The sequence below is a fragment of the Salmo trutta genome, chromosome 22 (assembly GCF_901001165.1).
Source record: "Salmo trutta chromosome 22, fSalTru1.1, whole genome shotgun sequence".
NCBI lineage: Eukaryota > Metazoa > Chordata > Actinopteri > Salmoniformes > Salmonidae > Salmo > Salmo trutta.
In genome coordinates this window covers 17446176-17471390 of record NC_042978.1, presented here as the reverse complement: position 1 = coordinate 17471390, position 25215 = coordinate 17446176, and the positions used below count along the sequence as shown (strand labels likewise).

The 25215-nt window shown below is 38.6% G+C and overlaps 1 protein-coding gene across 1 annotated transcript in view; it reads left to right on the top strand.

Annotated features, from left to right (window-relative positions):
• Nucleotides 1-24284, top strand: part of LOC115158247 (unconventional myosin-Vb) — a 28417-nt gene extending 4133 nt beyond the window's left edge. The window contains exons 11-34 of the mRNA XM_029706965.1: nucleotides 23-163; nucleotides 500-631; nucleotides 744-827; nucleotides 1145-1294; nucleotides 1495-1592; nucleotides 1863-1949; nucleotides 2180-2506; nucleotides 2654-2810; nucleotides 3551-3790; nucleotides 4252-4476; nucleotides 4571-4664; nucleotides 4751-4899; nucleotides 5062-5283; nucleotides 5409-5509; nucleotides 5612-5720; nucleotides 5840-5948; nucleotides 6063-6185; nucleotides 6253-6404; nucleotides 6550-6636; nucleotides 18095-18218; nucleotides 18327-18633; nucleotides 20583-20757; nucleotides 20985-21065; nucleotides 23487-24284. Of these exons, the coding sequence (XP_029562825.1) occupies nucleotides 23-163; nucleotides 500-631; nucleotides 744-827; nucleotides 1145-1294; nucleotides 1495-1592; nucleotides 1863-1949; nucleotides 2180-2506; nucleotides 2654-2810; nucleotides 3551-3790; nucleotides 4252-4476; nucleotides 4571-4664; nucleotides 4751-4899; nucleotides 5062-5283; nucleotides 5409-5509; nucleotides 5612-5720; nucleotides 5840-5948; nucleotides 6063-6185; nucleotides 6253-6404; nucleotides 6550-6636; nucleotides 18095-18218; nucleotides 18327-18633; nucleotides 20583-20757; nucleotides 20985-21065; nucleotides 23487-23648 (3636 nt within the window). The 3' untranslated portion in view covers nucleotides 23649-24284. The remainder of the gene's footprint in view (nucleotides 1-22; nucleotides 164-499; nucleotides 632-743; nucleotides 828-1144; nucleotides 1295-1494; nucleotides 1593-1862; nucleotides 1950-2179; nucleotides 2507-2653; nucleotides 2811-3550; nucleotides 3791-4251; nucleotides 4477-4570; nucleotides 4665-4750; nucleotides 4900-5061; nucleotides 5284-5408; nucleotides 5510-5611; nucleotides 5721-5839; nucleotides 5949-6062; nucleotides 6186-6252; nucleotides 6405-6549; nucleotides 6637-18094; nucleotides 18219-18326; nucleotides 18634-20582; nucleotides 20758-20984; nucleotides 21066-23486) is intronic.
• The last annotated feature ends 931 nt before the right edge of the window (nucleotides 24285-25215 follow it).

Here is a 25215-nt window from a genome sequence, read left to right as displayed (position 1 = left end):
TCTCCTCCCCTCACCCATGCAGCACGTGTTCCAGTTGGAGCAGGAGGAGTATGTCCGTGAGGAGCTGCCGTGGAGCAGGATAGAGTTCAGTGATAACCAGCCGTGCATCGCTCTCATCGAGGGACAGCTGGGCCTGCTCGACCTGCTGGATGAGGAGTGCAGGGTCAGTCAGTCACAGCGCTGGTTTCTATCAACGCCACATTGTGTTGTGTCTGGTTTGTGTTCATGTGTCCAAACCGGTTTGAAATACAATAAGTACATGTACTCAGGATATGCTGTGCATCTAAATCATCACTGCGCACACTGACAAGCCAGGAGCGCCTTGTGATGGATTTGATCCCCCACAAGTTCAAAAAAGATGTATATATAAAACAAAAGCAAGTCCTGCCAGAAAAATAATTATCCTATTAAAACTTCAAAGTATTTATATAAAAAAACAGAAGATTTATCATTGATCCAGAAAAACCTTACCTCCCATGGTGTCTGTTTCCTTGATCAGATGCCCAAAGGTTCAGAGGAGAGCTGGGCTAGGAAGCTGTATGATCAGCATCAGAGTAACAACCCCAGTCCACACTTCCGCAAACCTCGAATGTCCAACACTGCCTTCATCATCCTGCACTTTGCTGACATGGTGAGCTAGTTATATTAACCAGAGTATATTAGATGCCTCAGTTTGACCTGTTTACATAATGTGCTGGTTGCTGCAAAGTATTTGACTTAAACTTTCTTCTTTTGTTTGTCAGGTCCAATATGAATGTGATGGGTTTTTAGACAAGAACCGGGACACGGTCTTTGAGGAACCCATCAACATCCTAAGAGCCAGTCAGGTATCACCTTTCAATGATTTAAATTACAACTATGATGCATTCTATTCTATCTGCATTCACACATTGATGATCTGCAGCTTCCCCTGTCAGAAGTCTTGGCTCACCTTTCTTAACTCCCTGTCAGTTTTGAGTGCATCTGAAGAGTAGAGGAATTTGAGGGAGGGTCACTGAGGAACCAGATTTCAGCTGTCCACTTTTGTCGGACTGGGGTGAATTCTAGGCTGAGATCAAGATCCTAGGGTGAAATGGAGGACAGTAGAGGGAGAGATGAAGTCTTTTTAACCTACTGTAACCCGGTCTGTCTGTCCCTCCGTCAGTCTGAGCTGGTGGCTGAGCTGTTCCAGCAGAAGCCAGTAGGGGGCAGTCTGTCCCTCTCAGGGGGGAAGTCCTCTCTGCCCAATGGCAGTCTGCGCTCTGGCCCTGGGAAGAGAGCTCAGCGGGAACACAAACTCACTGTGGGCTTCCAGGTACTATATGTCTCCCCCTGCTGTGGCCAAGCAACACCATTCATTTCCAGCTTTTAACAGTTGACAGAATGTATTTGTTTTCTTGCTGCCATATAATGTCTGTATTACTTCATCTATGGCTTGTTGTATGTTATTGTATCTTCTATGGACTGTAGGACAGGAGTGTGAGTTTGTGTGTTCCTCCATGTTTCTTCAAACAGTTCCGTCAGTCTCTGCAGCTGCTGATGGACACTCTGAACAGCACCACCCCCCACTACATCCGCTGTATTAAGCCCAATGACCTCAAAGAGCCTTTTGTGTGAGTCAGACCCCTGTGCTCCAGCTCCAGCCATGTGTGTGTGTGTGTGTGTTTGTGGTGGGGGAGGTGGGTGTGTGCGCAGTGTGTTAAACAGTGTGTATAATGTGTGTATTATGTGGAGAGAGGTGTGTGTGTAGTATGATAAACAGTATGTTATCTGTGTTTGTTGGGTGCGCAGTGTGTATTATGTGTTGCGTTGTGTGTATAATTTCAATATTGTCAGTAGGGGTGTGTGTGTGTCCAGCGTGTTAAGCAGATTTCCCCTCTCAGGTTCGACCCTAAAAGGGCCGTCCAGCAGCTGCGCGCCTGTGGGGTGCTAGAGACCATACGCATCAGTGCTGCAGGCTACCCATCCAGGTACACAGCACATTTAACATCAGCTTCACCTTTGGAATATTCACAGATAAACCTATCACATACACAGAAAACTGATACATAGTTGCATAGTTATTTCACCGACGCAGAACACTGCATCTGTCCTGTAGCCACCAACATTTATGAAAAACGCACAATTAAAGATCTCAAGAGTATTTGTACTCACTCTGTGAAAATGTGTCCCTCTCTTCCTTCCACCATCTTGGTCCCAGGTGGACCTATGCAGAGTTCTTCAGCCGGTACCGGGTGCTGCTGCGCGGGGGTGGGCTTCAGACCAAGGAACAGGTCCAGGTGTTGTGCCAGAGGGCCCTGCCGGAGCTCATTCCAGACCCGGAGCAGTATTGCTTTGGGAAGACCAAGGTGTTCTTCCGTGCTGGGCAGGTGGCTCTGCTGGAGAGGCTGAGGGCAGAGAGACTGAGGGCGGCCGGGGTGATCATCCAGAGCTGGGTCAGAGGCTGGCTGGGCCGCAGGCGATACATCAAGACGCGCTGGGCAACACTCACCATCCAGAGATACACAAGAGGAGCCCTGGCTAGGCGGTGAGAGCAGAATGACTGACTATGTGGCACAATAGCACGTCGATCTGCTTTACGCTTTATACTGTCATATAGTACAGTGTGTCTCAGCAGTAGACTACCTACGTTTGTCCAACTATTTAAACGGCTGTTCTGTTCTGTGTGATCCAGGCTGGCAGACGTTCTGCGCTACACCAAGGCAGCACTGGTCATCCAGAAGACATATCGTATGGTGGCGATAAGACAGATGTTTCTGATGATCCGCGAGGCCACCGTCACCATCCAGGCTTTCACCAGGGGCTCGCTGGCACGACGCCAATACAGACTGGTGAGGAAACACTGGCACAAAGGCCCCAGAATCTTTTTATCAATGAATCTAATGTTATTAATTTACAGCTTAAATATAAAATGCATTTCATACATGTAATAACTTAAACCTCCAGAGATAAGTCAAGGCAGGGCTCCAGCCACAGGAACTATTCCTCAGTAATATCAGATCCAGATTCTAGACTATCCTGATACACTGAGTGTACAGGAACACCTTCCTAATATTGAGTTGCGTCCCCTTTTGCCCTCAAAGCAGCCTCAATACATCGTGGCATGGTCTCTACAAGGTGTCGAAAGCGTTCCACAGGGATGCTGGCCCATGTTGACTCCAATGCTTCCCACAGTTGTGACAAGTTGGCTGGATGTCCTTTAGGTGGCGGACCATTCTTGATACACACGGGAAACTGTTGAGCATGAAAAACCCATCAGCATTGTAGTTCTTGACACCGACTACCATACCCTCTGAATGGCACACACACAATCCTTGTCTCAAGGCAAACAAATCCTTCTTTAACCTGTCTCCTCCCCTTCATCTACACTGATTGAAGTGGACATCAATAAGGAATCATAGCTTTCACCTGGATTCACCTGGTCAGTCTATGTCATGGAAAGAGCAGGTGTTCCTAATGTTTTGTACACTCAGTGTCCTTAATCATAACTGTAATCACAACTGTAATCATAACTGTAATCATAACTGTGTGCAATAATATTATGCATCTCTTCTATCCTCTCCCTCCCAAGGTGGTGGCGGAGCGGGCTGCGGTGTTGCTCCAGTCTGCAGTGCGTGGCTGGCTGGCCCGACGGGCTTACAGGAGGGTGAGGGCAGCCATAGTGTTGATGCAGTGTTGTGTGAGGCGGCGGGCAGCCAGGAGGGAGCTGGTGAAGCTGAAGGCAGAGGCTCGCTCGGTGGAGAAGTTCCGAGAACTCAACAAGGGCATGGAGGTTAAACTGATGCAGCTGCAGCTCAGGGCCGACCAGAAGGTGAGATGCTGGGGTCATGGAAGGTGGTGAGAAAGGGATGGATGGAGGTGTAGAAGGGTGGAGAAGCCTGAGAAGGGGATGGTGAGGCGGCTTAGAAGAAGATGGGTGGTTTTGGATGGGTAGAGGAGACCAGGTGTTTCTAGGGGGCTGGTGAATTTTGATGAGCTGTTTAGAGGTTTTGGTACATCCAGAGTGGAAAAAATAAATGTGCAAATTTAATAATACAGAAGTGAACATTTATGTGTGTGTGTGTGTGTTTATGTATGTGTGTATGTGTGTGTGTGTTTGTGTGTATGTGTGTGTTTATGTATGTGTGTGTTTATGTATGTGTGTGTGTGTTTATGTGTGTATGTGTGTGTGTGTATGTATGTGTGTGTGTGTGTGTTTATGTGTATGTGTGTGTTTATGTATGTGTGTGTGTATGTGTGTGTTTATGTGTGTGTTTATGTGTGTGTGTCCAGGCCAGGGAGAGCAGTGCTCTGAGAGAGACCCTCCAGGTTGAGCGTAAAGCCCACAACACTGAGCTGGACTCCCTGCGGGGGGCGCTAGTTAAACTGGAGAACCAGTTAGAGACCCAGCTCCAGGCCCAGCAGTCTCAGCCCAGCACCGCCATCACAGAGGAGGAGACGGAGGAGAGGAGGAGGGCAGAGGAGAAAGCAGCCCAGGAGATCCTACGACTCACACAGGTAGGTCTTGTTGGTCCTAATGGATCTGAAACAGCTCTTGTGCTTTTCTGCAGAATAGTGGTATTTAAGGTCACTCCTCTTTCTCCGTTTACAGGAGGTGCAGGCCCTGCGGGTTGAGAGGGACTGTTTGGGGAAAGAGAAGGAGGATCTGACCACTCGATTACTGGAGCAGGAGACAGCTCAGAAGGGTAGGTCTATTCATAACAGGTATCTGTTTTCAGTGCATCTCTCTCAATTTTCTTTGTAATCCTATGTGTTATGTCTGTACATCCAGAGTGTGTAGTGCAGGCTGTGACCCAGGAAGGTAAAGCTCTGACAGCAGAGCTGGATGAGGAGAGGAGGAAGTACCAGGGTCTGCTCAGAGAGTTCACCAGGCTGGAGCAGAGATACGAAAACCTACGGGAAATGAGCATGCTCACGGAGGTACTCACACATTATATTCAACTCCATATTCCACTAGCCTGGGTGCCGGCCTTTCTGTTTTGCCTATGTGACGTATCAATGTAGCATTGTTGAGAGGTAACCCCAGGTTATAATATTCAACCTCGCTGAAAAACATGATATTTCTCTGTGTTACCGCTGCAGCACTCTAAGGGCTACAGACGGACAGATTCAAACCAAAGCCTGATCATGGAGCCCCCATCTCCGTCCCCGATGTCGCCGCCCTTTTCCGGGCCCCCTACCTTCCCAGCCACACCTTCCTTCTTCGGCCTCCCTGCCTTCCCCTCGCCGGAGGAGATGAGGACGGTTAGCGTGACGTCCCCCACCGCAGAGAGGAGGGCCTGGCTTAGCTCTGACACACCCATGGTGAGATGCCCTCCCTCTGGATGGCTCCCTAACGGGGAATCAGTAGGAAATGTGTGGTTCAGATCTACTTGTCAATCAATCAATATGGCTCCTGTGGCTGAGACTGTGCTCTGTTCTTTACCCAGGACACTTTGATGGAGAATATGGGTGTGGCTAAAGACTCAGCTGGGAAGATGACCGGAGAAGACCTGTGGCACGCCTATGATGCTGTACGAGTGGCCAACAAGTCAGTCCCTATTCCTTGATCAATACGTTCACAGCAATATCATTATATTTTATCATTAAAAGAATACAGATATATTCTGCCCCGTCTGTGTGTAACTGTCAGGTTCCTGGAGAACCAACTGCGCAGCCAGCGCTCTCAGGAGGAGGCAGGGCTGGAGGCTCTCCGGCTGCAGGCTAAACGGACGTGCTCTGATCCCTCTGCAGACCAGCAGGTAGGGTCTCGTATGAGCGGTCTGGCAGCGTCAGGTGGACTACAGTGCAGATTCTGTTACTTTGAGCATCACCGCTCTAAACGTGTCATAATGGCCCTGCATGTGTGCTCGCTGTTCAGTACCTGGTGGAACTGGTGGAAGCCAGGGAGCAGGAGGTCTGCAGACTGAGGAGAGAACTGAAGGAGCTGAGACACACAGTCACACTCAGAAGACTACTGGCACAGATAGGTCTGAACAACACACAACTACATACTTGAAAAATGTCTTGACTGAAATGTCTACAAAATAAATGTGTGGAGGGACACATCGATATCTATCATACTTGTTTGCTCGTCCCACTAGACCCAGTGCTGGCCCAGTCCACAGAGGATTCCTCTGCCCCCCATGCCAAGGCTGGGACTGTCACAGGGCTGCTGGAGTGTAGGAAGAGGGACGAGGCCAAGCTTATGAAGACCCTCATCACAGGTAGGACCCCTAACCCTAACTCCATCTGTACAATTAGTGAATGTGCCCTCTAACCTGTATGTTCCAGACATGAGGGTGGACAGTGCCCTCTCCCTGCCCCCTGGCCTGGCTGCCAGTGTGCTGTTCCTGTGTGTACGCCAGGCAGACTGCAGCGGAGACGAAACCCGTGCCCGCTCTCTCTGCACTGCTGCTGTCACTGCCATGAAGGGGGCTCTGAAGGTGCGCATGCACAAACACACACACACACACACACACACACACACACACACACACACACACACTTACTTCTCTGCATTTCAATCATGGTTCTCTTCCAGGTTTGTTCTTATTCATTTGTTGTGCCTTTGTTTTCCCCTCCTACCAGAAACACTGTAATGATGTGGACATGACAGCACTGTGGCTGAAAAATGCCTGCCTTCTCACCGACCTACTGACCCAGCACTCCAAACAGGCAAGGCATCGACATCTCTCATCAAAATGTCACCAATGTCATATGTTATTATCACTAAATAATATCAGGAGTTATTATCACTAAATAATATCAGGAGTTATTATCACTAAATAATATCAGGAGTTATTATCACTAAATAATATCAGGAGTTATTATCACTAAATAATATCAGGAGTTATTATCACTAAATCATGTCAGGAGTTATTATCACTAAATAATATTAGGAGTTATTATCACTAAATAATATCAGGAGTTATTATCACTAAATAATGTCAGGAGTTATTATCACTAAATAATGTCAGGAGTTATTATCACTAAATAATATCAGGAGTTATTATCACTAAATAATATCAGGAGTTATTATCACTAAATAATATCAGGAGTTATTATCACTAAATAATATCAGGAGTTATTATCACTAAATAATATCAGGAGTTATTATCACTAAATAATATCAGGAGTTATTATCACTAAATAATATCAGGAGTTATTATCACTAAATAATGTCAGGAGTTATTATCACTAAATAATGTCAGGAGTTATTATCCCTAAATAATATCAGGAGTTATTATCCCTAAATAATGTCAGGAGTTATTATCACTAAATAATATCAGGAGTTATTATCACTAAATAATATCAGGAGTTATTATCACTAAATAATGTCAGGAGTTATTATCACTAAATAATGTCAGGAGTTATTATCACTAAATAATGTCAGGAGTTATTATCACTAAATAATATCAGGAGTTATTATCACTAAATAATGTCAGGAGTTATTATCACTAAATAATGTCAGGAGTTATTATCACTAAATAATATCAGGAGTTATTATCACTAAATAATGTCAGGAGTTATTATCACTAAATAATATCAGGAGTTATTATCACTAAATAATGTCAGGAGTTATTATCACTAATATATCAGGAGTTATTATCACTAAATAATATCAGGAGTTATTATCACTAAATAATATCAGGAGTTATTATCACTAAATAATATCAGGAGTTATTATCACTAAATAATATCAGGAGTTATTATCACTAAATAATGTCAGGAGTTATTATCACTAAATAATGTCAGGAGTTATTATCACTAAATAATGTCAGGAGTTATTATCACTAAATAATGTCAGGAGTTATTATCACTAAATAATATCAGGAGTTAGTATCACTAAATAATTCAGGAGTTATTATCACTAAATAATATCAGGAGTTATTATCACTAAATAATGTCAGGAGTTATTATCACTAAATAATGTCAGGAGTTATTATCACTAAATAATGTCAGGAGTTATTATCACTAAATAATGTCAGGAGTTATTATCACTAAATAATATCAGGAGTTATTATCACTAAATAATATCAGGAGTTATTATCACTAAATAATATCAGGAGTTATTATCACTAAATAATATCAGGAGTTATTATCACTAAATAATATCAGGAGTTATTATCACTAAATAATATCAGGAGTTATTATCACTAAATAATGTCAGGAGTTATTATCACTAAATAATGTCAGGAGTTATTATCACTAAATAATATCAGGAGTTATTATCACTAAATAATATCAGGAGTTATTATCACTAAATAATATCAGGAGTTATTATCACTAAATAATATCAGGAGTTATTATCACTAAATAATATCAGGAGTTATTATCACTAAATAATATCAGGAGTTATTATCACTAAATAATATCAGGAGTTATTATCACTAAATAATATCAGGAGTTATTATCACTAAATAATGTCAGGAGTTATTATCACTAAATAATGTCAGGAGTTATTATCACTAAATAATGTCAGGAGTTTATTTATCACTAAATAATGTCAGGAGTTATTATCACTAAATAATATCAGGAGTTATTATCACTAAATAATATCAGGAGTTATTATCACTAAATAATATCAGGAGTTATTATCACTAAATAATGTCAGGAGTTATTATCACTAAATAATATCAGGAGTTATTATCACTAAATAATGTCAGGAGTTATTATCACTAAATAATGTCAGGAGTTATTATCACTAAATAATGTCAGGAGTTATTATCACTAAATAATGTCAGGAGTTATTATCACTAAATAATGTCAGGAGTTATTATCACTAAATAATATCAGGAGTTATTATCACTAAATAATATCAGGAGTTATTATCACTAAATAATGTCAGGAGTTATTATCACTAAATAATGTCAGGAGTTATTATCACTAATAATTAGTTATCACTAAGATTCAGGAGTTATTATCACTAAATAATATCAGGAGTTATTATCACTAAATAATGTCCAGGAGTTATTATCACTAAATAATATCAGGAGTTATTATCACTAAATAATATCAGGAGTTATTATCACTAAATAATGTCAGGAGTTATTATCACTAAATAATGTCAGGAGTTATTATCACTAAATAATGTCTGGAGTTATTATCACTAAATAATATCAGGAGTTATTATCACTAAATAATGTCAGGAGTTATTATCACTAAATAATGTCAGGAGTTATTATCACTAAATAATGTCAGGAGTTATTATCACTAAATAATATCAGGAGTTATTATCACTAAATAATGTCAGGAGTTATTATCACTAAATAATGTCAGGAGTTATTATCACTAAATAATATCAGGAGTTATTATCACTAAATAATATCAGGAGTTATTATCACGAAATAATGTCAGGAGTTATTATCACGAAATAATGTCAGGAGTTATTATCACGAAATAATGTCAGGAGTTATTATCACGAAATAATGTCAGGAGTTATTATCACTAAATAATATCAGGAGTTATTATCACTAAATAATGTCAGGAGTTATTATCACTAAATAATGTCAGGAGTTATTATCACTAAATAATGTCAGGAGTTATTATCACTAAATAATGTCAGGAGTTATTATCACTAAATAATATCAGGAGTTGTTATCACTAAATAATGTCAGGAGTTATTATCACTAAATAATGTCAGGAGTTATTATCACTAAATAATGTCAGGAGTTATTATCACTAAATAATATCAGGAGTTATTACAAATAATATCAGGAGTTATTATCACTAAATAATATCAGGAGTTATTATCACTAAATAATATCAGGAGTTATTATCACTAAATAATATCAGGAGTTATTATCACTAAATAATATCAGGAGTTATTATCACTAAATAATAGTCAGGAGTTATTATCACTAAATAATGTCAGGAGATTATTATCACTAAATAATATCAGGAGATATTATCACTAAATAATATCAGGAGTTATTATCACTAAATAATGTCAGGAGTTATTATCACTAAATAATGTCAGGAGTTATTATCACTAAATAATAGTCAGGAGTTATTATCACTAAATAATATCAGGAGTTATATCACTAAATAATATCAGGAGTTATTATCACTAAATAATATCAGGAGTTATTATCACTAAATAATATCAGGAGTTATTATCACTAAATAATATCAGGAGTTATTATCACTAAATAATGTCAGGAGTTATTATCACTAAATAATATCAGGAGTTATTATCACTAATAATAGAGTATATCAAATATCAGGAGTTATTATCACTAAATAATGTCAGGAGTTATTATCACTAAATAATGTCAGGAGTTATTATCACTAAATAATGTCAGGAGTTATTATCACTAAATAATATCAGGAGTTATTATCACTAAATAATGTCAGGAGTTATTATCACTAAATAATGTCAGGAGTTATTATCACTAAATAATATCAGGAGTTATTATCACTAAATAATATCAGGAGTTATTAATACTAAATAATATCAGGAGTTATTATCACTAAATAATATCAGGAGTTATTATCACTAAATAATGTCAGGAGTTATTATCACTAAATAATGTCAGGAGTTATTATCACTAAATAATATCAGGAGTTATTATCACTAAATAATGTCAGGAGTTATTATCACTAAATAATGTCAGGAGTTATTATCACTAAATAATGTCAGGAGTTATTATCACTAAATAATATCAGGAGTTATTATCACTAAATAATATCAGGAGTTATTATCACTAAATAATATCAGGAGTTATTATCACTAAATAATGTCAGGAGTTATTATCACTAATAATGTCAGGAGTTATTATCACTACATAATATCAGGAGTTATTATCACTACATAATGTCAGGAGTTATTATCACTAAATAATGTCAGGAGTTATTATCACTAAATAATATCAGGAGTTATTATCACTAAATAATGTCAGGAGTTATTATCACTAAATAATGTCAGGAGTTATTATCACTAAATAATGTCAGGAGTTATTATCACTAAATAATATCAGGAGTTATTATCACTAAATAATGTCAGGAGTTATTATCACTAAATAATATCAGGAGTTATTATCACTAAATAATATCAGGAGTTATTATCACTAAATAATATCAGGAGTTATTATCACTAAATAATCAGGAGTTATTATCACTAAATAATATCAGGAGTTATTATCACTAAATAATGTCAGGAGTTATTATCAACTAAATAATATCAGGAGTTATTATCACTAAATAATGTCAGGAGTTATTATCACTAAATAATGTCAGGAGTTATTATCACTAAATAATATCAGGAGTTATTATCACTAAATAATATCAGGAGTTATTATCACTAAATAATATCAGGAGTTATTATCACTAAATAATATCAGGAGTTATTATCACTAAATAATATCAGGAGTTATTATCACTAAATAATGTCAGGAGTTATTATCACTAAATAATGTCAGGAGTTATTATCACTAAATAATGTCAGGAGTTATTATCACTAAATAATATCAGGAGTTATTATCACTAAATAATGTCAGGAGTTATTATCAAATCAAATTTATTTATATAGCCCTTCGTACATCAGCTGAAATCTCAAAGTGCTGTACAGAAACCCAGCCTAAAACCCCAAACAGCAAGCAATGCATGTGAAAGAAGCACGGTGGCTGGGAAAAACTCCCTAGGAAAAACTCCTGAGAAAGGCCAAAAACCTAGGAAGAAACCTAGAGAGGAACCAGGCTATGAGGGGTGGCCAGTCCTCTTCTGGCTGTGCCGGGTGGATATTATAACAGAACATGGTCAAGATGTTAAAATGTTCGTAAATGACCAGCATGGTCAAATAATAATGATCATAGTAATTGTCGAGGGTGCAACAAGCACGTCCGGTGAACAGGTCAGGGTTCCGTAGCCGCAGGCAGAACAGTTGAAACTGGAGCAGCAGCATGGCCAGGTGGACTGGGGACAGCAAGGAGTCATCATGCCAGGTAGTCCTAGGGCTCAGGTCCTCCGAGAGAAAGAAAGAAAGAAAGAAAGAAAGAAAGAGAGAATTAGAGAGAGCATATTTACATTCACACAGGACACCGGATAAGACAAGAGAATACTCCAGATGTAACAGACTGACCCTAGCCCCCCGACACATAAACTACTGCAGCATAAATACTGGAGGCTGAGACAGGAGGGATCAGAAGACACTGTGGCCCCATCCGATGATTATCACTAAATAATATCAGGAGTTATTATCACTAAATAATATCAGGAGTTATTATCACTAAATAATGTCAGGAGTTATTATCACTAAATAATGTCAGGAGTTATTATCACTAAATAATATCAGGAGTTATTATCACTAAATAATATCAGGAGTTATTATCACTAAATAATATCAGGAGTTATTATCACTAAATAATATCAGGAGTTATTATCACTAAATAATGTCAGGAGTTATTATCACTAAATAATATCAGGAGTTATTATCACTAAATAATATCAGGAGTTATTATCACTAAATAATATCAGGAGTTATTATCACTAAATAATATCAGGAGTTATTATCACTAAATAATATCAGGAGTTATTATCACTAAATAATGTCAGGAGTTATTATCACTAAATAATATCAGGAGTTATTATCACTAAATAATATCAGGAGTTATTATCACTAAATAATATCAGGAGTTATTATCACTAAATAATATCAGGAGTTATTATCACTAAATAATATCAGGAGTTATTATCACTAAATAATATCAGAGTTATTATCACTAAATATGTCAGGAGTTATTATCACTAAATAATGTCAGGAGTTATTATCACTAAATAATATCAGGAGTTATTATCACTAAATAATGTCAGGAGTTATTATCACTAAATAATGTCAGGAGTTATTATCACTAAATAATGTCAGGAGTTATTATCACTAAATAATGTCAGGAGTTATTATCACTAAATAATATCAGGAGTTGTTATCACTAAATAATGTCAGGAGTTATTATCACTAAATAATGTCAGGAGTTATTATCACTAAATAATGTCAGGAGTTATTATCACTAAATAATATCAGGAGTTATTATCACTAAATAATATCAGGAGTTATTATCACTAAATAATATCAGGAGTTATTATCACTAAATAATATCAGGAGTTATTATCACTAAATAATATCAGGAGTTATTATCACTAAATAATATCAGGAGTTATTATCACTAAATAATATCAGGAGTTATTATCACTAAATAATGTCAGGAGTTATTATCACTAAATAATGTCAGGAGATATTATCACTAAATAATATCAGGAGTTATTATCACTAAATAATGTCAGGAGTTATTATCACTAAATAATGTCAGGAGTTATTATCACTAAATAATGTCAGGAGTTATTATCACTAAATAATATCAGGAGTTATTATCACTAAATAATATCAGGAGTTATTATCACTAAATAATATCAGGAGTTATTATCACTAAATAATATCAGGAGTTATTATCACTAAATAATATCAGGAGTTATTATCACTAAATAATATCAGGAGTTATTATCACTAAATAATATCAGGAGTTATTATCACTAAATAATGTCAGGAGTTATTATCACTAAATAATATCAGGAGTTATTATCACTAAATAATGTCAGGAGTTATTATCACTAAATAATATCAGGAGTTATTATCACTAAATAATGTCAGGAGTTATTATCACTAAATAATGTCAGGAGTTATTATCACTAAATAATGTCAGGAGTTATTATCACTAAATAATATCAGGAGTTATATCACTAAATAATGTCAGGAGTTATTATCACTAAATAATGTCAGGAGTTATTATCACTAAATAATATCAGGAGTTATTATCACTAAATAATATCAGGAGTTATTAATACTAAATAATATCAGGAGTTATTATCACTAAATAATATCAGGAGTTATTATCACTAAATAATGTCAGGAGTTATTATCACTAAATAATGTCAGGAGTTATTATCACTAAATAATATCAGGAGTTATTATCACTAAATAATGTCAGGAGTTATTATCACTAAATAATGTCAGGAGTTATTATCACTAAATAATATCAGGAGTTATTATCACTAAATAATATCAGGAGTTATTATCACTAAATAATGTCAGGAGTTATTATCACTAAATAATGTCAGGAGTTATTATCACTACATAATATCAGGAGTTATTATCACTACATAATGTCAGGAGTTATTATCACTAAATAATGTCAGGAGTTATTATCACTAAATAATATCAGGAGTTATTATCACTAAATAATGTCAGGAGTTATTATCACTAAATAATGTCAGGAGTTATTATCACTAAATAATGTCAGGAGTTATTATCACTAAATAATGTCAGGAGTTATTATCACTAAATAATGTCAGGAGTTATTATCACTAAATAATATCAGGAGTTATTATCACTAAATAATATCAGGAGTTATTATCACTAAATAATATCAGGAGTTATTATCACTAAATAATATCAGGAGTTATTATCACTAAATAATATCAGGAGTTATTATCACTAAATAATGTCAGGAGTTATTATCACTAAATAATATCAGGAGTTATTATCACTAAATAATATCAGGAGTTATTATCACTAAATAATGTCAGGAGTTATTATCACTAAATAATGTCAGGAGTTATTATCACTAAATAATATCAGGAGTTATTATCACTAAATAATATCAGGAGTTATTATCACTAAATAATATCAGGAGTTATTATCACTAAATAATATCAGGAGTTAATATCAGGAGTTATTATCACTAAATAATGTCAGGAGTTATTATCACTAAATAATGTCAGGAGTTATTATCACTAAATAATATCAGGAGTTATTATCACTAAATAATATCAGGAGTTATTGTCACTAAATAATATCAGGAGTTATTGTCACTAAATAATATCAGGAGTTATTGTCACTAAATAATGTCAGGAGTTATTATCACTAAATAATATCAGGAGTTATTATCACTAAATAATATCAGGAGTTATTATCACTAAATAATGTCAGGAGTTATTATCACTAAATAATATCAGGAGTTATTATCACTAAATAATGTCAGGAGTTATTATCAAATCAAATTTATTTATATAGCCCTTCGTACATCAGCTGAAATCTCAAAGTGCTGTACAGAAACCCAGCCTAAAACCCCAAACAGCAAGCAATGCATGTGAAAGAAGCACGGTGGCTGGGAAAAACTCCCTAGGAAAAACTCCTGAGAAAGGCCAAAAACCTAGGAAGAAACCTAGAGAGGAACCAGGCTATGAGGGGTGGCCAGTCCTCTTCTGGCTGTGCCGGGTGGATATTATAACAGAACATGGTCAAGATGTTAAAATGTTCGTAAATGACCAGCATGGTCAAATAATAATGATCATAGTAATTGTCGAGGGTGCAACAAGCACGTCCGGTGAACAGGTCAGGGTTCCGTAGCCGCAGGCAGAACAGTTGAAACTGGAGCAGCAGCATGGCCAGGTGGACTGGGGACAGCAAGGAGTCATCATGCCAGGTAGTCCTAGGGCTCAGGTCCTCCGAGAGAAAGAAAGAAAGAAAGAAAGAAAGAAAGAGAGAATTAGAGAGAGCATATTTACATTCACACAGGACACCGGATAAGACAAGAGAATACTCCAGATGTAACAGACTGACCCTAGCCCCCCGACACATAAACTACTGCAGCATAAATACTGGAGGCTGAGACAGGAGGGATCAGAAGACACTGTGGCCCCATCCGATGATTATCACTAAATAATATCAGGAGTTATTATCACTAATAATATCAGGAGTTATTATCACTAAATAATGTCAGGAGTTATTATCACTAAATAATGTCAGGAGTTATTATCACTAAATAATATCAGGAGTTATTATCACTAAATAATATCAGGAGTTATTATCACTAAATAATATCAGGAGTTATTATCACTAAATAATATCAGGAGTTATTATCACTAAATAATGTCAGGAGTTATTATCACTAAATAATATCAGGAGTTATTATCACTAAATAATATCAGGAGTTATTATCACTAAATAATATCAGGAGTTATTATCACTAAATAATATCAGGAGTTATTATCACTAAATAATATCAGGAGTTATTATCACTAAATAATATCAGGAGTTATTATCACTAAATAATATCAGGAGTTATTATCACTAAATAATGTCAGGAGTTATTATCACTAAATAATGTCAGGAGTTATTATCACTAAATAATATCAGGAGTTATTATCACTAAATAATGTCAGGAGTTATTATCACTAAATAATGTCAGGAGTTTTATTCACTAAATAATGTCAGGAGTTATTATCACTAAATAATGTCAGGAGTTATTATCACTAAATAATGTCAGGAGTTATTATCACTAAATAATATCAGGAGTTATTATCACTGAATAATGTCAGGAGTTATTATCACTAAATAATATCAGGAGTTATTATCACTAAATAATATCAGGAGTTATTATCACTAAATAATGTCAGGAGTTATTATCACTAAATACTATCAGGAGTTATTATCACTAAATAATGTCAGGAGTTATTATCACTAAATAATGTCAGGAGTTATTATCACTAAATAATGTCAGGAGTTATTATCACTAAATAATGTCAGGAGTTATTATCACTAAATAATATCAGGAGTTATTATCACTAAATAATGTCAGGAGTTATTATCACTAAATAATATCAGGAGTTATTATCACTAAATAATATCAGGAGTTATTATCAGGAGTTATTATCACTAAATAATATCAGGAGTTATTATCACTAAATAATATCAGGAGTTATTATCACTAAATAATGTCAGGAGTTATTATCACTAAATACTGATCAGGAGTTATTATCACTAAATAATATCAGGAGTTATTATCACTAAATAATAGTCAGGAGTTATTATCACTAATAATGTCAGGAGTTATTATCACTAAATAATATCAGGAGTTATTATCACTAAATAATATCAGGAGGTTATTATCACTAAATATAGTCAGGAGTTATTATCACTAAATAATATCAGGAGTATTATCACTAAATAATATCAGGAGTATTATCACTAAATAATATCAGGAGTTATTATCACTAAATAATATCAGGAGTTATTATCACTAAATAATATCAGGAGTTATTATCACTAAATAATATCAGGAGTTATTATCACTAATAATAGTCAGGAGTTATTATCACTAAATAATATCAGGGAGTTATTATCACTAATAATGTCAGGAGTTATTATCAACTAAATAATGTCAGGAGTTATTATCAATAATATCAGGAGTTATTATCACTAAATAATGTCAGGAGTTATTATCACTAAATAATGTCAGGAGTTATTATCACTAAATAATGTCAGGAGTTATTATCACTAATAATGTCAGAGTTATTATCACTAAATAATGTCAGGAGTTATTATCACTAAATAATGTCAGGAGTTATTATCACTAAATAATATCAGGAGTTATTATCACTAAATAATGTCATGAGTTATTATCACTAAATAATATCAGGAGTTATTATCACTAAATAATATCAGGAGTTATTATCACTAAATAATATCAGGAGTTATTATCACTAAATAATATCAGGAGTTATTATCACTAAATAATATCAGGAGTTATTATCACTAAATAATATCAAGGAGTTATTATCACTAAATAATGTCAGGAGTTATTATCACTAAATAATGTCAGGAGTTATTATCACTAAATAATGTCAGGAGTTATTATCACTAAATAATGTCAGGAGTTATTATCACTAAATAATATCAGGAGTTATTATCACTAAATAATGTCAGGAGTTATTATCACTAAATAATATCAGGAGTTATTATCACTAAATAATATCAGGAGTTATTATCAGGAGTTATTATCACTAAATAATATCAGGAGTTATTATCACTAAATAATATCAGGAGTTATTATCACTAAATAATATCAGGAGTTATTATCACTAAATAATATCAGGAGTTATTATCACTAAATAATATCAGGAGTTATTATCACTAAATAATATCAGGAGTTATTATCACTAAATAATGTCAGGAGTTATTCATAGCCATGTAAGCTGACCGGGGAAATACACCCCTAGTTATTGAGTTCATGGCAATAAAACCCATTACATACATACTTCAACATGTGACTGACAGACAGTATTTGTGCTTGGTCTCTAGGATGAGGATTTGGTTCCGTTAACCTCTGACCTGAGTGAGTTAAACCGTGCTCTGAGTGACCTCTGTATCCAGGCCTATCAGCAGCTCCTGTCCATCTCAGAATCCCGTCTGCAGCCCATCATTGGTAGGACTGACCAACTCCAGAACAATATCAAAGCCAACCCACCCAGTCGACTAAACGTTTTATCATAGTTTAGCGCCTGTTCTCCTGACCCACTCAATTCCTCCACAGTTGCTGCCACGCTGGAGAGTGAGATGATCCCAGGACTGTCTGGGTCAGGGGTGAAGCTGGGGAACTTTAGGAAGCGTGCGGGGTCTGACCCCAGGGCCGTAGAGAGGAATGCAGGGGAGACCCCTAGTATGGCTGCAGTGCTGAGGGAGCTGGGTGCCCTCCACACGGCCCTGTCCCGCCAGGCCCTGCCACCCACCCTGATGGAGCAGGCCTTCCGTCAGCTCACCCACCTCCTCTCTGCCTCTGCCCTCAACAGCCTGCTGCTACGCAAGGACATGTGTAGCTGGAGCCGCGGCTTGCAGATACGGTCAGAGGACAGAAACACATACACACACACACTTATACACACACAGGGCCTGCGCAGGAACACGTTTCAGTAAAAGATATGCAACCAAATGTCTAATATAAAGCTAGGGCTCTATTCAATCTGTATTGTGGAAGTTTGGCGCTAAAGCCCAATTGAAATTTAAAGGCAATGTTCCCACGTTGGCTTAGACTGCATCACAGTAAACGCTGCATATGTCATACCAAACGGAAATTACCTTTAAATTTCTATCGCGCAATCTGTAATGCTTCAGCATTGAATAGAGCCACTAAAGTTGGTTTATAAAGGGGACAGTTTGCATGTACAGTCGTGGCCAAAAGTTTTGAGAATGACCCAAATATTAATTTCCACAAAGTTTGCTGCTTCAGTGTCTAGATATTTTTGTCAGATGTTACTATGGAATACTGAAGTATAATTACAAGCATTTCATAAGTGTCAAAGGCTTTTATTGACAATTACATGAAGTTGATGCAAAGAGTCAATATTTGCAGTGTTGACCCTTCTTTTTCAAGACCTCTGCAATCCGCCCTGGCATGCTGTCAATTAACTTCTGGGCCACATCCTGACTGATGGCAGCCCATTCTTGCATAATCAATGCTTGGAGTTTGTCAGAATTTGTCGGTTTTTGTTTCTCCACCTGCCTCTTGAGGATTGACCACAAGTTCTCAATGGGATTAAGGTCTGGGGAGTTTCCTGGCCATGGACCCAAAATATCGATGTTTTGTTCCCCGAGCCACTTAGTTATCACTTTTGCCTTATGGCAAGGTGCTCCATCATGCTGGAAAAGGCATTGTTCGTCACCAAACTGTTCCTGGATGGTTGGGAGAAGTTGCTCTCGGAGGATGTTTTGGTACCATTCTTTATTCATGGCTGTGTTCTTAGGCAAAATTGTGAGTGAGCCCACTCCCTTGGCTGAGAAGCAACCCTACACATGAATGGTCTCAGGATGCTTTACTGTTGGCATGACACAGGACTGATGGTAGCGCTCACCTTGTCTTCTCCGGACAAGCTTTTTTCCGGATGCCCCAAACAATCGGAAAGGGGATTCATCAGAGAAAATGACTTTACCCCAGTCCTCAGCAGTCCAATCTCTGTACCTTTTGCAGAATATCAGTCTGTCCCTGATGTTTTTCCTGGAGAGAAGTGGCTTCTTTGCTGCCCTTCTTGACACCAGGCCATCCTCCAAAAGTCTTCGCCTCACTGTGCGTGCAGATGCACTCACACCTGCCTGTTGCCATTCCTGAGCAAGCTCTGTACTGGTGGTGCCCCGATCCCCCAGCTGAATCAACTTTAGGAGACGGTCCTGGCGCTTGCTGGACTTTCTTGGGCACCCTGAAGCCTTCTTCACAACAATTGAACCGCTCTCCTTGAAGTTCTTGATGATCCGATAAATTATTGATTTAGGTGCAATCTTGCTGGCAGCAATATCCTTGCCTGTGAAGCCCTTTTTGTGCAAAGCAATGATGACGGCACGTGTTTCCGTGCAGGTAACCATGGTTGACAGAGGAAGAACAATGATTCCAAGCACCACCCTCCTTTTGAAGCTTCCAGTCTGTTATTCAAATTCAATCAGCATGACAGAGTGATCTCCAGCCTTGTCCTCATCAACACTCACACCTGTGTTAACGAGAGAATCACTGACATGATGTCAGCTGGTACTTTTGTGGCAGGGCTGAAATGCAGTGGAAATGATGTTTTTGGGATTCAGTTAATTTGCATGGCAAAGAGGGACTTTGCAATTAATTGCAATTCATCTGATCACTCTTCAAAACATTCTGGAGTATATGCAAATTGCCATCATACAAACTGAGGCAGCAGACTTTGTGAAAATTAATATTTGTGTCAGTCTCAAAACTTTTGGCCACAACTGTAGAGTACCAGGTCACTGTTGGACCTGACTCCATTCTTTTTGTTCTGCTGGGTTCTGCCAGGTATAATGTGAGTCTGCTGGAGGAGTGGCTGCGAAGCCGTGGGCTGCAGGCAGGGGGAGCTGTGGCCCTGTTGGAGCCTCTCATCCAGGCCGCTCAGCTCCTGCAAGTGGGCAAGAAGACAGACGCTGATGCACAGGCCCTCGTTCACACCTGCACTGCCCTGTCTACCCAGCAGGTGGCGCCCTTATCACTATTACAACACTATTGCAACGGGTGGTTTTTAAGCTGGTATTGGCAGGGTGAAATGTTCAAAGTGTTGTAGATATTATTTAAATAGAATAAACCCAATATGATTCTGTGAACATTATTCCCTTCACTAGAGAACCATGTTCTTTTTATACAGTATATGTCTATGTACAACCACACATCCTTGCAGGGCTAAGCTAACTGTCTCTGTTCCAGATTGTGAAGATTCTGACCCTGTACACCCCTCACAGTGACCTAGAGGAGAGGGTGACACTCAATTTTATCCGCACAGTGCAGGTACAGTACCTAATAATAATACACACAACAGTAATGTAAACTTCTGGCATGGCATGTTACATTTTCAACTGAATGAATGAATGACATTTTATTTTCCTGTCAAATCGCCAGTTGGAAACCCATCCCTTATGGGATTAATTGACACATAAACAAACATTACAATCTGTGACAATTCAGTGATAATTATTGTGTGGCAGTTGTGACTGTTGTGACAGTCCTCTTTACACCCTCACAGGCTGTCTGAAGTCCATATACTGACTGTCTTCACTAGGGTTGTGGTGTGGTCTGGTTACCAGTAGTGCGGTTGTGTTACCAGTAGTGTGGTCTGGTTACCAGTAGTGTGGTCTGGTTACCAGTAGTGTGGTCTGGTTACCAGTAGTGTGGTCTGGTTACCAGTAGTGCGGTTGTGTTACCAGTAGTGCGGTTGTGTTACCAGTAGTGTGGTCTGGTTACCAGTAGTGTGGTCTGGTTACCAGTAGTGTGGTCTGGTTACCAGTAGTGTGGTCTGGTTACCAGTAGTGTGGTCTGGTTACCAGTAGTGTGGTCTGGTTACCAGTAGTGCGGTTGTGTTACCAGTAGTGTGGTCTGGTTACCAGTAGTGTGGTTGTGTTACCAGCAGTGTGGTCTGGTTACCAGTAGTGTGGTCTGGTTACCAGTAGTGTGGTCTGGTTACCAGTAGTGCGGTTGTGTTACCAGTAGTGTGGTCTGGTTACCAGTAGTGTGGTCTGGTTACCAGTAGTGCGGTTGTGTTACCAGTAGTGTGGTCTGGTTACCAGTAGTGCGGTTGTGTTACCAGTAGTGTGGTCTGGTTACCAGTAGTGCGGTTGTGTTACCAGTAGTGCGGTTGTGTTACCAGTAGTGTGGGCTGGTTACCAGTAGTGTGGTCTGGTTACCAGTAGTGTGGTCTGGTTACCAGTAGTGTGGTCTGGTTACCAGCAGTGCGGTTGTGTTACCAGTAGTGCGGTTGTGTTACCAGTAGTGTGGTCTGGTTACCAGTAGTGCGGTTGTGTTACCAGTAGTGTGGTCTGGTTACCAGTAGTGCGGTTGTGTTACCAGTAGTGTGGTCTGGTTACCAGTAGTGTGGTCTGGTTACCAGTAGTGTGGTCTGGTTACCAGTAGTGTGGTCTGGTTACCAGTAGTGCGGTTGTGTTACCAGTAGTGTGGTCTGGTTACCAGTAGTGTGGTCTGGTTACCAGTAGTGTGGTCTGGTTAACAGTAGTGTGGTCTTGTTACCAGTAGTGCGGTTGTGTTACCAGTAGTGTGGTCTGGTTACCAGTAGTGTGGTCTGGTTACCAGTAGTGTGGTCTGGTTACCAGTAGTGTGGTCTGGTTACCAGTAGTGTGGTTTGGTTACCAGTAGTGCGGTTGTGTTACCAGTAGTGTGGTCTGGTTACCAGTAATGTGGTCTGGTTACCAGTAGTGTGGTCTGGTTACCAGTAGTGTGGTTTGGTTACCAGTAGTGCGGTTGTGTTACCAGTAGTGTGGTCTGGTTACCAGTAATGTGGTCTGGTTACCAGTAATGTGGTCTGGTTACCAGTAGTGTGGTCTGGTTACCAGTAGTGTGGTCTGGTTACCAGTAGTGTGGTCTGGTTACCAGTAGTGCGGTTGTGTTACCAGTAGTGTGGTCTGGTTACCAGTAATGTGGTCTGGTTACCAGTAATGTGGTCTGGTTACCAGTAGTGTGGTCTGGTTACCAGTAGTGTGGTCTGGTTACCAGTAGTGTGGTCTGGTTACCAGTAGTGTGGTCTGGTTACCAGTAGTGTGGTTTGGTTACCAGTAGTGCGGTTGTGTTACCAGTAGTGTGGTCTGGTTACCAGTAGTGTGGTCTGGTTACCAGTAGTGCGGTTTGGTTACCAGTAATGTGGTCTGGTTACCAGTAATGTGGTCTGGTTACCAGTAGTGTGGTCTGGTTACCAGTAGTGTGGTCTAGTTACCAGTAGTGCGGTTGTGTTACCAGTAGTGTGGTCTGGTTACCAGTAGTGTGGTCTGGTTACCAGTAGTGTGGTCTGGTTACCAGTAGTGTGGTCTGGTTACCAGTAGTGTGGTCTGGTTACCAGTAGTGTGGTCTGGTTACCAGTAGTGCGGTTGTGTTACCAGTAGTGTGGTCTGGTTACCAGTAGTGTGGTCTGGTTACCAGTAGTGTGGTCTGGTTACCAGTAGTGTGGTCTGGTTACCAGTAGTGCGGTTGTGTTACCAGTAGTGTGGTCTGGTTACCAGTAGTGTGGTCTGGTTACCAGTAGTGTGGTCTGGTTACCAGTAGTGTGGTCTGGTTACCAGTAGTGCGGTTGTGTTACCAGTAGTGTGGTCTGGTTACCAGTAGTGTGGTCTGGTTACCAGTAGTGTGGTCTGGTTACCAGTAGTGTGGTCTGGTTACCAGTAGTGTGGTTGTGTTACGGTCGTCATTTCCTCTCTGTTCCAATAGGGTCTGCTGAAGGAGCGTTCAGGCGGTCAGCCTCCACAGCTGCTGATGGATGTACGGCGTGTGTTCCCTGTCACCTTCCCCTACCTGCCGCCCCCGCCTGTCCGCGCTGACCAGCTAGACATCCCAGACTCCCTCAAGATCTCCTTCCTACGACGGCCTTAGAGGAAGCAGTAGTTATTCACAGAGGATTACACTCTTTTTTAAAGTTTTGGTATTGCTACCTCGGGTCTTTTTCCTGCAGGCTATACAGTATATCAAAGTAATTGTAAGTGAATAATACATGTCATTTTTGATTAGGCATTAGTATTCTGTATCAGGCATTCTTTCAGTAGCACAAGTATAGGACTCTTACTGCTGCTCTTCCTGTGAGGGTTATTGTGCTGTTAGAATGGCCGTATGGATTCTTTCTCATCTGTTCCAGAGTATGGATTTTGGACACAAAGATTTCCTTATTTGTACTAAGATTACAGTATTGCCTGTCTGCTGATTGACATTTCCCAATTTGATGCATCCCACATACTTCAATCCCTACCCATGTGTAGTTTTCCACTGGGAAATGTTGTGCGTTGGAAGTGTGTGCTTAATATATTTTTTTAATTGGTAATAAGTTCCAGATATCAGAATTTATAATTGTATAATGGTAACTTAACATGTTTTTCACTCTGATCCATAATGAACACTATGAAAAAGAGTTCAGATTTTCTCTAACATTTTATTGGAAGCAGAAACACAGCAATGCTGCAGTCCCCCACCTCAACCCTCAATAAGAACAACCAGAATAAAAAAAAATTAGAAACATCTTCAGTATAAAAAAATTATCTCATGCGAGTACTTTGTACCACTACACATCATCAGTAATACATATTTATATATTCACAAACCTCTGAAAAATAGAAAATAATACTAAAATATCAAAATAAATGAAGACAACAATTGGAAAATATAACGTCAAATAAACGCGTGCTGGCACAAGAAAGACGTTTTTTCCCATCATGCACTGCTTCCTATGTACAGGCTGGCATCACGGTGGGCTCGTGTTCAAGATTGACTACACTGCAGTCGGTGACTGCAGACTGACTGATCTACAAATCACCTCATCCTAATGAACTATTCATTATTACTTGTGGATCAATCGTTGCTCTTGAACACGACCATTGTGTCTGCCTGTGTGGGCGTCAGTGACAGTGCATGCGTGCCTGTCTGGTTGTCATTGTGCTTCTTCTATATCTCTGTATCATGCCTCTGTGCCTGTCTGTACTACATACATGCCAACCTGAAAGGGTGAGGTTTCCTTTTTACCTCAACGCACAGACACCAAATGTCTGTCTGAAAGGAAATGGCCTCGGTGACCGAATGTACTCAGTATCATTGTCAACAGCAATAAATAAGATATTGTGCCATTCGCATTCCTTGCTACAGTTGCTATACCTGTACGTTAACGTAGTGACAATACAATAGTCTGTGAGGCTGTGTATTCGTAGCCTATAGACTCCTATCCCATCTCCCATTGGAGTTCAAAGTTCAAATGGATGTCCATCCACTACCCAGCCACAGCAGGATTCAAGTTGACTAAGTAGCAGCAGCTTCACTTCATTCAGTGTATGTATTTCTATAGATATTGAACCATATATGTTTGGTACAGAAGTACTATTTACAATGACAATATACAGAGTCTGTTGTTGATCCTCTCTACGCTGAGTCTGTTGACGCTGAGTCTGTTGACACTGCT